The 12,779-nt window shown below is 40.5% G+C and overlaps 1 protein-coding gene across 2 annotated transcripts in view; it reads left to right on the top strand.

Annotated features, from left to right (window-relative positions):
- The window catches only part of COL22A1 (collagen type XXII alpha 1 chain), a 215,332-nt gene that overhangs the window by 153,369 nt on the left and 49,184 nt on the right, over positions 1-12,779 (top strand). For both annotated transcript variants that reach the window (XM_064154346.1, XM_064154345.1), the window contains exons 26-33: positions 329-382; positions 1,388-1,441; positions 2,613-2,666; positions 3,463-3,498; positions 4,530-4,592; positions 5,685-5,738; positions 6,807-6,848; positions 8,556-8,588. In XM_064154346.1, the coding sequence (XP_064010416.1) occupies positions 329-382; positions 1,388-1,441; positions 2,613-2,666; positions 3,463-3,498; positions 4,530-4,592; positions 5,685-5,738; positions 6,807-6,848; positions 8,556-8,588 (390 nt within the window). The remainder of the gene's footprint in view (positions 1-328; positions 383-1,387; positions 1,442-2,612; positions 2,667-3,462; positions 3,499-4,529; positions 4,593-5,684; positions 5,739-6,806; positions 6,849-8,555; positions 8,589-12,779) is intronic.

Below are 12,779 nucleotides of genomic sequence, written 5' to 3'. Positions count from 1 at the left end.
AGGAAAAAAAAGACATCTGGGGAGGCCATGATTATCAGTGGCAACTGAGTCAGGGCCTCTGGCAATGTACGTTTTGGCTCATATTTTCTCATTGAAAAGCTACAGCTGGTCCTAGGACACAGTTTCTCTGTGCTGAGCTTTGGGACCATGTTGGTGCTACCTGGGGCTCAATCAATGTCTACAGTCCCCTCCTCATGGCAGAGAGATGACTGCTGCAGAAGGGAAAACTGCATTTAAATTCAAAGCAGCAACCTCCAGTGAGGTTGCCACAAAGGACAGGAATGCTGATTTTTGTTGTTGTTCTTATTGTTCTGATTTAATTTTTCAGGGATTGCCTGGGGAGATTGGAGTTGCTGGTAAATCTGGACCACCAGGACCAGCTGTAAGTGTTGAGGAACTACTTCCCTTTCCTCCTTGCTCTTCATGATTTCACATGCTTTATTTCTCAAGTTCTTGCTTCATTTCCACCAGATCGTATGCACAGAAACGTTTTGGTGTGGCTCCAATACTGTTGCTTTTAGCACAGATGCTATCCTCTGATGCCTTTTGTAAAAAGAATTTTCCTAGAGGCAGCTCCACTATTCCCACTGGGATCATGGTGTTTTCTCTGTAGGATACCCTCCAAAAGTTCACATTTAGCAAGATACTGTTCTTCCAAATCTGGAGTTTCTTGAATCAGACCACCAAAGAGCTCACAATTAAAATCTCAGATTTAGCAGAACGTAGCAATTTCTGCTGGCTGTTAAAGAAAGGTAAATCATGAAATAGTGTTAAGAAGTGTCACCTACAGACTGCAGTGTCTGGGGATTGACTGACACTTGGAAAGGGGACAAAACTTCTCCTCACAGTTTTAAATGCTTTACAGGAAATAACTCTTATCTTGCTGAACTATATATTGTATGATTTAATTTTAGGAGTCTATTAAATTACCACTATTTAAAAGGAGAAATAGACTTTTAAAAAAGTCTTTACAGCTACAGATAATAGAGAATTACAGAGAATGATAAGTAAAAATGTGATTTAAAAAGTTATTTAAGAAGCCACAGTGCTTAAAAGAAAAAAAAAAAAAAAAAAAAGGGAGGGGGGGAGGCAAACAAAAAAACCCCACAAACTCTCTACTGTTTCTCTGTATCAACACTGACATCCAGTGGTCATTTGCCAAAAGTGCGATACTGGAAAGGACTGAGCAACATATGTGCACTACGAAAACTTTTGTGTATTTTAAGTCACAGAGAGGAAAAAGTAGAACCAAAATTCATGAGGTGGTTTTTTCTTTTTGTAACCTGACCTGAGTGGCAAGAGGGGTGAATTCAGCATGCTTATGCTGAGCTGGCTGTTAAGGGTTGAAAGAATGTGCACTTAGAGTTTATGATTTTCTCCTGTCTAGGGACTGCCTGGCAAAGATGGGTTAAATGGACTTCCTGGGCTTCCAGGTCAAAAGGTAAGTGTCACCATGTACACTGGTATTAAGCTGCTTACCTGGGTGACTTACCTGATTGAGCTAGCAAAGCACAAACAGCCATGTGGGGTACATCACCAGAGCCTAACACTACCTCATCAATCCTACACCACTGAGCCACTGGTGAACTTCCAGGGTCAAGTTAGCTGATATGATGGCACTGTTCTGAGGCATTGTAGAGATGGAGCTGGTTGTAAATGCAGCAGTGATGAGAGATCCTCTTCCAGTCTTCAACTACTGCATCTTACTAGGCAAACACATCTGAGCACTGCAAACAGAGACACTCAGGAAAGCCAGTGACTTTGGCAAGGCATACATCCAAGACACAAAGAGGAAGAATGAAGAAGTGTGGCAGCCTCCAACTCCTCCCTGGAAATCTAGGAAGAAGAGATACCATCCCCCTAAAGCTTCTGCAGATTTGTGTGGCAGAAAGACAGTCAGCGCTGGGGCCAGTGCTTTTACATCTTTGTCAGTGTATGGACAGAGGAATCTGCTGTTTAAGCGCTATGATCCCTACTTGTTCCAATAACATACTAGATTTATACTTGTCTCTTTCAACTGAGTGCACCGAGTGCTTGAACCCAGCTCCCGTTTATTGATGAATAAAGGTGCATAATTTGGAGTCCATTACAAATTTCTGAGGCTAAATAAACTTTGGATCTTATCCACAGCCCTTCATATTGCCAGTTACGTAGTACATTTAGCTCTTAAACCACTGCTGTCCCTACTCTCCATGCTGACACCACAGTTTCAATATACTTATCTAAAAGCCCCAGTGGACAAGGTCACAATCCCACAATTACTTCTTTTTTGTAATAGAAATAACATAGACTTTCTAACCATATATTTTTTTTGTAAGGAACTGAATGAAAGTTTTGTTTTTCAGGTAGTTTTCTGTGGATGAACATCTTTAATATAACAGTAGTTCACTTTATATTACTCCAGAAGTGTTCCAGTAGGGTGATAAGTGCTGGAGATATGATTGGAAACAGCACAAGAATGGAAAAAGATTCCAGGAAAAGTATTCTCACGTGGCTCCATTCGCATCCTCAGGCTGATGCTGAGGATCCAAGTCAAAATATTCCTTGCTGTTGCCTGCAAACATACTGCACTACCAGAGGAGTTTGTATGTAATCTCTTGTGTTCACTGCAGGGAGAACAAGGAGAAAAGGGTGAGGAAGGGTTTCCTGGAAAAGCTGGCCCTAAGGTAAGGTATTTTATTTGCTAGTTTGCTGTAGCCATTGCATTAATCAGAGTGTAATTTTGAAATGTCTTATATTGCAGTCAGAGGAGTAAATTTCCTCTGAAATTGGAGGCATAAGAGGACGAGCAGATGTGGCTCATTTTCTTTCAAAGTTTGTGATGTTCCAAAATACCAAATACTGTTCAATGCTCTCTCTCTCAAGTCTATGTGTTTAAGAATATCTGGCCTGGGCCTTGCTCCCTGTGGTCTGTGTTCCCAAGCCACCAAGAGGGCAATTTCTATGTCTTCTGAGCAGGTAGAATAACATGGATGAGGAACATAGGAGATACACTTTGGTAGTGAGAAAGTGTTCTTACAAAATGGCGAGGTCCTTGCAGTGTTCTGGGGACTGGAACACCTCTCCTATGAAGAGGCTGAATGAATTGGGGTTGAATAGCCTGGAGAAGAGAAGGCTCCAGGGAGACCTTATATTTCAATATCTGAAGGGGACCTGCAGGAAGGCTGGGGAGGGACTGTTTAGAAGGGTAGTGATAGGACAAGAAGGCAGTGCTTTAAAACTGGAGCAGATGCTTATGGTTGTACAGTGAAAAAAATGCCCTCATTATAAGTGGCAGTAGCTGAAAAGAGGTGAGCACCACTTTATTCCTCTTAGGGTATACCAGCCTTCAGTTTACCAGTATCTTTCACTAGGTGTATTTGAGGACCAGAACCATAGGAGGCATGCTTTACTAATGAGAAATTTTTCTTAACTAAAGGTTCAGGTTCTTGCAGTGTTAAACTTTTGGTTTTGTTTTCCCAGGGTGAACCAGGGAGCCGTGGCCAACCCGGTGAGCAGGTGAGCAGGAAAAAACAGTCTTGGCATCAAGGCCTACTTGGTAGAGTGATATAAATTTTGATCATTTGCAACAACAAAGCCATTTGCCAGTACTGAGTTCCATGCAAATCATTGGTATCTGTGATTGAAGATGCAACAAAAGCATAGATGAGACAGAATAATGCAAGATTTGCACAGCAAAAGTGTGCAAAATCAAAATCGTCATTAAAATATCCATTAGAATATCCATTAGAAAATCCAATCATCTTTCTGATAGAAAGGGAAGAAAAGGAAGGTATAGTGGCTTAGAAGTGCTTGTTTTCCTTCACACCTCACATTAACCCAGAGTGTGGGTTCTAGAAGATGAGGAAGTTACTTGTAACTATGTGATGCAAGGTATGATTCTGTCATTTCTAAGTTATACATGCTTGCTAGGAAATAACCACAGGTAACTTTGATAAGGTGCACAGTTATTGGAATCTTTCTGTATTGAGATTTGACTGTCAGTAAACAGCTACTGCACTCAGTGAAGAACCAGGGAAATGTCCTGCAATTTCCTAAAGCACATAGCTGTGGAGAGCCCAGTCAAGACTTAGCTGAAGTTTTAAGTAATGATTTTCCAAGAATAAAAATGTATTTGAAAATCAAACTCATCTCATTATCTCTCAGGAAACTACATCTATAATCCGTTCCATGAAAACACTGGGGCAGGTTCTAGCCTACAGCACAGATCATATGTAATGTATCACTAGGTGTCAAGAAGAAATAATTTGCAGTCATTGTGAACATTTCTCAGTCTATTAAAAGACATGCAAAGAGACAGACAGCTAAATCAAAGTTTCATCCCCCCAGCTTCAGGGCACTGTGGCTAGATTACCCTATGCAGAGGAGCAGACTTGATGCATTTTTAATTGACATGAGTAAGAGAAGAGTTTGGCCCACCATTCTGCTTTGCTAATTGTAATTGTGTTTGAGGGTAATGAGACTTATTAATAGAATCTATTCTTGATGCATCTTTCTAGTTTTCACACACTTCTTTGTTTTGCTTTCAGGGTGAAGCAGGTCTTCCTGGTCTCCGAGGTTTACCTGGACTGAGAGGAGAAAAAGGAGATCAGGTGATTGAATGTGAACTGCAGCTTGGGTTTGGGGGACTGTTTGGCACCAGGAGAACTTACTTTGAGGGTCCTTAGATGATATTCTCTCTTAGTGTGATTGCTGTGGTGAGCAGGTGATTGGCATGAAGTGCTAATGAACAGTGTCTATCCTAAACGCAGAAGGTTGTGACTTGTGAAGCAGTAGAGTGGGTACAGTGATATTTAGGCTTTGCTTTCAGAAATACCTGGTTGATATAAGAACACTGAAAAAAAATAGTAACATCACCAATTTCCCTTGTCACTGAGGCCTGGAGAAGGCTCCAAATGATTGGATCGTTTTCTGATGGCCTGACTTCCATCCAAGTCCCACTGTCTACTGCATCACTTGGCTATCTCCAGAACAAAATGTTTGGACCAGGGGCCTGACAGTAAAATTAGCCATGTAAATGAGGCCTGTACTCCTGAAAACTAATCATATGCTTGAAGGTGATCAAGAAGCATCTAAAGGTCAACTGAGGTCTTACTGTTCAGTTTTCTGTTTTCTATGTGTTGTAGAGCACAAGATGTAGAATATAATTCTCTCTATACAATCATAAAAATGTAGGTCAGAGAGCTCCTATTTGAATGTAGGATAAATACATTTTCTGCATGCACTTCAAGGAGTATTCACATCATCCTTGTCAAGCATTTCCCATTCAGCACACAAGCAGACCTGGGTAAAATACAAAGGTAGGCACCAGCAAATGGATGAGTCATAAATCTTTAACACAAGCAGAACTGGCAGTACAAATGTCCACTTTGGTTCTTAAATTTTGTTCTGTTGCCTCTCTGGTGCAAACACAAAACACGTGTTTTATATAAGTGCATCAGGCAGTAAGATCTTCTACATGCATGTTGATTTAGGATTGGTGCTTTCCTTTCCGTGAATTGAATTGTTATTCCTTGGCTTTTGGTGGATTTTATGAAGCCGTCTTTAAAATGTTACATTTTTAATTACTTGCATTACATCTTGAAGGGTAGGTAAGGTCATTTGAAAATGTTAAATACCGTAGAGGGATTGGTGCAATCAAATCAAAACATGCATATCTCCTGCTTTCATTTCCCTGCTTTTAGGGAGAAAAAGGAAAAGATGGTTTCCCAGGACTGAAAGGTGAAAGAGGAGTAAAGGTGAGTCATGAAATGGGCATTCTTCTCCTTGGAAAAGAAAGAAGGGAGAGGTAAGGGTATATGACAAGTGATAGGGGAGAATAGCTGAGGATGATTAAAGGCATTAGAAGTCTGTTAGCTAAGACTTACTGAGAAGCAGCAGAGAAAGTTGTGTGTGGGACAGAGACAAATCTTTATTGCATAATGTAAGAAAGAGTAAACAGTTGATGAAATCTAAGAACAGGGTTTTATTTTTAATTCAAGTACATTTTTCTTCTTTTTGTAATAGTCTAATAGAAATGAGCCCAAAATGATATTCTAAACAATTTCTCTGTGCCTGCCTGTACTGTGCTAGAAGAATAATTTAAGGAATGGTCTGGGCTTCTGCCATCACAATACTATTAACTTTAGTGAAAATGAGAGAACCAGACAAAGGTTATGTCCACCAAAATTTATGTTCAACCACTGTTAACACGAAGGTGAAGGTGAAGCACTGCCCTTGCAGATGCCTATGGTTGCATAGTGAAAGATTTTCCCTCATTATCATGGTGATAGCTATCAGGAATTAGGGACTACTTTGTACTTCTTCCTAGGATATGTCAGCCCTCAGTTTACTGATAACTTTCAGTTATCAGTTAAAGGGTGAGAACTGGATTTAAAAATCTTTATTTTTGATGAAAAATGTTGGAAATCTTTATTTCCATACACAAAAGAAGTTTGGTTTAAGCATATTTTTCAATCAAGAATTTTGATCGACTTTAACCTAAAATGCAAATTAAACTCCTTATCACTCCTACACAGAACGGGGTAACATTAGAAATTCACTGACTTGTGAAGCCAGATCAGTGATAAAGTCATAATGTGATAAAGACAGCAAAGTAGGAATCCTGTATGCAACAAGGCAAAGACAGGCAGAGCAATGGTAAATTCCACCTATCTGAGAAGCGCCTTGGGCTATTCAGTATCAGAGAGCCAACAGTTGGCTTTGGGTTACATCTCATCTGGTAATGTTGCTCCTTCTAGCTGATTCTATTGAATTTTATTTGAGCATCTTTTATATCTTTAGTTATATTTTTCTCCTCTCTCTAGGGTGACATGGGTTCCCCTGGACCACCAGGCTTACCTGGAACAGTAAGTAAGACTGTATTCTTTCCTGCAAAATTAAAGTCATCAACACACTTCCTGCACACAAATTAATGAGAAACAAAGCCTTAAAACTTTTCAAGATTCTACTTCTCTGAAGAAACTGTAGAACCCATTTACTCACAGATTATTTCTCTTTGCTTCACAGAAGCTGTATCAAGGTGTATCTGGTCTTTTAAGTTTTGGGGGAGATGCACTTCTTTTGCTCTTTACAAACAGCATTTCTGTATGTTCTTGCCTTGTGGTATCATTTGTGATTCATTTAGAAGGTGTGGATGCTGCCTGAAAAAGTCATCAGTGAAAACAGGAAGTGTGTTTATACAGATTCTCCAGGTTAAGCTAGATTTTTCCATTTGAGAATACCACTGAACACAGTCTTGTCTTCTTGGCAAACAATTTACCCTTTTCCAGGAAGAACAGAAGGTTCCACTTCTCACTGACATGAACTTACAAGGTGGAGGTTTCAGCTTCAGCAACGCTGTAATCTGCCAAAACCTCTCTGCCTTGCTCTGCTGTAACCCTAGAAAGACTGTCTCATCCCAGAGTTCATTCAGTTTAGCACTGGAGACAATGCACAAAGCAGTCATACCATGTACCATTTCTTCCAATTAAAAAAAATAAAAAGCCAAGAAAACATTTATTATTTTAAAAATAAAACTTACTCTGGGGAGCATGAGCACAATTACAGTGGAGTTCGCTATAGGCAATGTAACCAGCATCCACTGAATGTAAATACATAAACCTAACAGTTCCCTCCAGCAATATCTGAGTAAGCAGGTTGCAGTAAACACTAGAAACAGGCTCAGCCTTATAGCAGGATGGCTGATCCTGGTCACAGCTCCTCAAAAAAACACCCAGGCAGATACCCATTTTGCAGCCTTGTTCATCACCACTGGTTGCAGCTGCCTCAGTCACGTTATGGGGAGAATTTGAATCAAGGTCTGTGGATGAGAATCAGGTACTCACAGATATTCATGCAGCACTGGGGGAGGTATTCTAATCCTCTGCCGCTGGTTGGGCTTCTTTAGTTGGTGTCAAATGGTACTTCATAACATCATGTAGGAAGCCTCCATATGTATCACACAGGACTGATTTGGTCACAACACTGAGAATAAACCTGTCTTTGTCAAGGTGGAGAAAGCTTACAAATAGCACAATATGGCTAGATACACGCAAAAAAACGATTCTGAGTTGGTTTGGGTTTTTTGGTGGGTGTTTTTTTGTTTTGTTTTTTGTTTGTTTTGGGGCTTTTTTGTGCGTCTAGTCCTTTAAGATGACTACATAATCAAAACAACCATGTTGAGGTGCATATGTCTCGTACACGGTCCAAAGCAGAGCAAGAACATACCAAGCACAGTTATGGAATTAGGGAATTTAATAATACTGAAAACAAAACCAAATGAAAGAGGTAACTGGAGACTGCTAATAGTAGACTTGCTAAGGAGATTAGAGATGATTTGTTTTTTTCACAGCAGTGGAATATTTTGTATTGATATTCATGTTTCAAGTACTCTAGGAAATGTTTGATATTTGTAGGCTTTTTCCAAACAGCCAGATGTTACAACTACTTGCTCATTTAGTAACACACTGATAGATATATGGAATGTGTAATATGCAATTACATGGAGAATATGTAAGTTATTGCATTTCCAGGAAAACAGGAAATGCTTCTTTTAACACTGGTTTCTCTTCCAGACAGCCTTCTTCACCCCATACCCTAGGATTCCTGTAAGTAACATCTTTAGTAAACATGGCTTCTGGCTTATTGCATCTTGTATCTCACAAGACACACAGAGCAGTATTTTCCATGTTATTTACATGTTTCAGTAAAGAACTCAGCTTGAATCTGGTTGCAGGTAACTTCACTATTGTAACCAGCTGTTATGAAGGGGTAGCTAATTAACTGAGAGATTATATTTTTCAAAAATTGATATTGGTTATTATTTTTGATATTCAGAACTCTCGCCACCCCCAACCACTAATTTTGATAATAATCAGTTCTTCACATGGTCATGGAAACATTTTACAGATAATAACTAGAATCTTGAAATAACCAGCAAAAATATAAACATTAACTGAACTGGAAGAGAAGATTCTTGTGGTCAATATACTGCTTGCCCACTAGATGGACTCAAGGAACTCCTTTCTGCTTATGGCAGAAGGCAATGGTGAGTCACAAAGAGACTTAAAGTATTAACTCACAAAATATCTCCTGACTGGTGGGGCTAGCTACAGCTTCAGACAGTACCCAAGTGCTTTCAGGGAATTCTGTTACTGTCAGCCACTGAGAGTTCTGACTGTTCCCAGTCTTCAGAGTGCTGGGAAAGGAGGCTTACAATCTCTGACCTGGTCCTCTGGATGATCTGTGTATGTCCAGGACTTTCTGTCTTGCCAGGAGACTTTCAGGTGTAGGCAGAATGTCTTGCGATGTGCAGTCTTAGCACAATGTCACGCTGGCTATGCAGGCCGATTGTGCAGGCATTTAGAGCCTGTTCCTGGTAAACTCAAGACAGTGGAGTTTCCAGACAAACAGGATGCACTAAGGCAGTAAGCAATAGCAGAGGCAACAGCAGGCATGAATAGAACAGCAGACCATGGCAGGGCACACTGCGTTACCTGCTCAACTCTTTTTATCAATGTAGCCAAGACTAATGGGCCTTTGGACACAGAATAGTCAATCAGAATGACAATTAGCCAAGCTTGACCATATTAGGTGAAGTCACAGGCTTGCTTTACCCAACTTTGGGAGAAACACAGATCTTGCACAAGGCAGGCACAAGCTAAATGTGTGTACCTTGTTTACCACAGGACCAAGACAAGTCTGGGCAGGCCAGAGTCCTTAGACTCAGTGGCTTCAGGTTCTTTTGTCTTCTTTCCCACGGTTGCTTCTTCCCAAAACAGAAGGAAGGAGAGCAGAAAAACATGCCTGGGCAAGCCAGGACATGTATAAGCCTATATCAGGTTATCAGGCCTACCACGACTCCAGCCATGGTAAGAAGTCTGCAGGCTGTCCTGGTAACAGCAGCATCCAAATCAACCACAACTGACATGGAACTTTATGCTGTCCCAGCCTCTTAAATGAAGTTCAAACCAAAGTTTTATTTCCTGCTTGGAGCACATAGTGGGAAATATCTGTCATTACACAGGATTACAACACTGGTATGTGAATAAGCCTAGTGAGGATCAGGAGGCTTTACTGCAGGTGTAACTGGCAGAGATAAGCTGTAAGAATGCTGTTAGAAAAAAATAATGTGCATATGCCACTTTCTTCAGAGGCTGAAAAAGGAAATAGGAATGTGAGGTAGTACTGGAAAATAGAAACAAGTTTTCTTTGACTCACCTTTCCCCTTGGCTTGCAGTTTGCTGATAAAAGGAAATACACAGAACAATGACATCTTGTATGGTCTTTGTAGCCTACAATGGGAGAAGAAATGCACTCTTGCTTTAAGTGCATTGCTCTTGTAAATGAGTTGCAAGACAGTAAAAAACAAAAGATTTGAAGTGTCTCAGCAGGTTGCATTGATGGGATTTCTCCATGTGCAAGATGAATGTGATGATGCTTACTGTAGCACAAGTCTGTGCACAGTGTTGATAGCTTTGGGAGGAGAAGTTATAGATAATTATTCATCTACAGCTTTACAAATTGAGGTGTCAAAAGGTAGTGAGAAAACTTAAGAGAGTGCCACGTGTTATTTTATAGAAGCTTCAGGACCAGAATGGTGCTGAAATTTGTCACACACTCTCTAAAACATTAACACTTGCCTTTTGTTTTCCATTGAGTACGTGGCATATGCCAGGGAGCATCTTACACAAGTAGATACAGGAAACACAGCCTAGGTAGCAGCACCATTATTCTATTTACTTGCTGTTACTTAAAATTGATTTAATTTAAAACACACTTTTCTAATTGTCAGAAATAGAAAATCTCTGACCAAGTGAGTCTGAGATCACATTTACCCACCACTGCAGCTCTGTTGTGTGGTCTGAGTGCAGCCTGTGATGCAGAAACTGTCTGATGTAGGACATTGGAGGGAAGGAGCTAGTTTCTTCCACAGAATGCAGGGAACTTTTTCATGTGTACTTAGGCTGGTGAGTTAAAATCACTAAATATTTCTTGGAGATGACATGTGTGAGAATCACAGTTTTGGCCAGGTGATATGGCTGGAAAAATGTGAAAACAGGAACAAAAAAATGAAGTGGCTTCTCATTTTGCTTTCTGTCTCCCAGTGCAGCTGGGTGCAGCTGCATTTGCTCTCCTTTAAGTGACACAAAAATGACTAACATGGTAATTGAGACCACAGGAGGACACTGCTGAGGGCAGGTCAAGGAAGCTGTAAGCACTGATCTGGCTCAGGTTGTTAGCAGCTGTTAACTGTCACCTCATCACTTCTGTTCACTGAGCTGTACAGAAGAAGTGGATAGTAGTGGATTAAGTCCAGCTGCCAGGGGCAGAGGTCTACACAATGTGCAGCACTGTCAGACAGTGTTAACACTCTTGGCAGATAGCTGGATTCAGCAGAATTGGAAGAACCTGTGGTCAGGTTTGCTGGCAGGTTGGGTTAAAAAATGTTGCCTCTACCCATGCTTGTGGCTGTGCAAGGACATTAGATTAGAATTTTGCTGATTTAACATTACATTGCAAGTGAATTATCAAGGAAAAAGTGGAAGGAAGGTGAATAGCACTGAAGAATTTCCTCCCTTTATCCACTGAGTTACTTCTTCCCCCTTTGCAGTCTTGTTTTCCTGGGTAATACATGCCCTTATTCCCACTCAGTAAGACCAATCCTGCCTACAAACATATTACCCTGTGTCTGTGCTTTGTTGCTCTGCTCTCTCAAGAGGATTTCAGAGCTTGAAATGTCACTATACAAAACATCCTCCAGATACAACTGTACAGGTATGTGGCACAGGATGCTTTGCTTGAACTACTGTAGGTGGCCCCAGCACAAAGTACTTGTCACTATTGAGGCCACACCTTGACTACTGTGTTCTGTTTTGGACCTTTCACTACAAGGAAAGACACTGAGATGATGGAGTGTCTAAAGAAGGACAGTGAAGCCAGTGAATGGTCTGGAGAACAAGCCTTGTGAGGAGAGACTGAGGGAATAGGGGCTGTTCAGGCCGCAGAAAAGAAGGCCCAGGGGAGACCTTATCACTCTTTACAACTACTTGAAACAAGCACATTGGAACAGGCTGCCCTGGGCAGTGGTTGAGTGACCATCCCTGGAGGTATTTTAAAAGTGTGCAGATGTGATGATTAGGGCCATGGTTTACTGGTGACCTTAGCCGTGCTAGGTTAAGGGCTGCAGTCAGTGGTGTTAAAGGTCTTTTCCAATCTCAAAGATTCTATGATCCCAAGGCCACTAGATGGCACCAGGGACTGACTGATTAATAGCCGATCTAACGGAGTACTACATGTAGACTAGAATTCCTCCTGTTATCACGGATAATGATATTTATTCATAATTCATAATAAATACAGGCATAAGCAATATTTATGCAGTTAGTTTTATTTTGTCTGTTAGACGATCATTTGCAAATGGACTTTGAATTCCCAGGTGTTGCAGAAGTGATTGATGTGAATAAAATTCAAACTGATTTATCTTGGGCTCTGCATTTTGTCTGATCATTATTCGTTGTGTATGTATGTAGCTTAAATTGATGATGTTCTTACTCTTCCTTGATTGCATAATTGAACTGCTTTGTATGATAAATAATGAATAACTAATGATTGCTGTTGCCTAAATACATATGTTCATATAAATACAGAAATGTGAGAATTCATGTAGTGCCTGATTTATTCCAGCTGGCTGGCTGCATAATTGTGTGCTGTTCCTTTTCCATTTATAAAAGGCAGAAATATGGACTTACTGATTATTGTTCTAGAATTCTGAACAAAGCTGATAAAATTCTGTTTGG

Source organism: Pogoniulus pusillus, chromosome 14 (genome assembly GCF_015220805.1).
Source record: "Pogoniulus pusillus isolate bPogPus1 chromosome 14, bPogPus1.pri, whole genome shotgun sequence".
Taxonomy (NCBI): domain Eukaryota; kingdom Metazoa; phylum Chordata; class Aves; order Piciformes; family Lybiidae; genus Pogoniulus; species Pogoniulus pusillus.
This window is presented reverse-complemented; position numbering and strand designations above follow the sequence as displayed.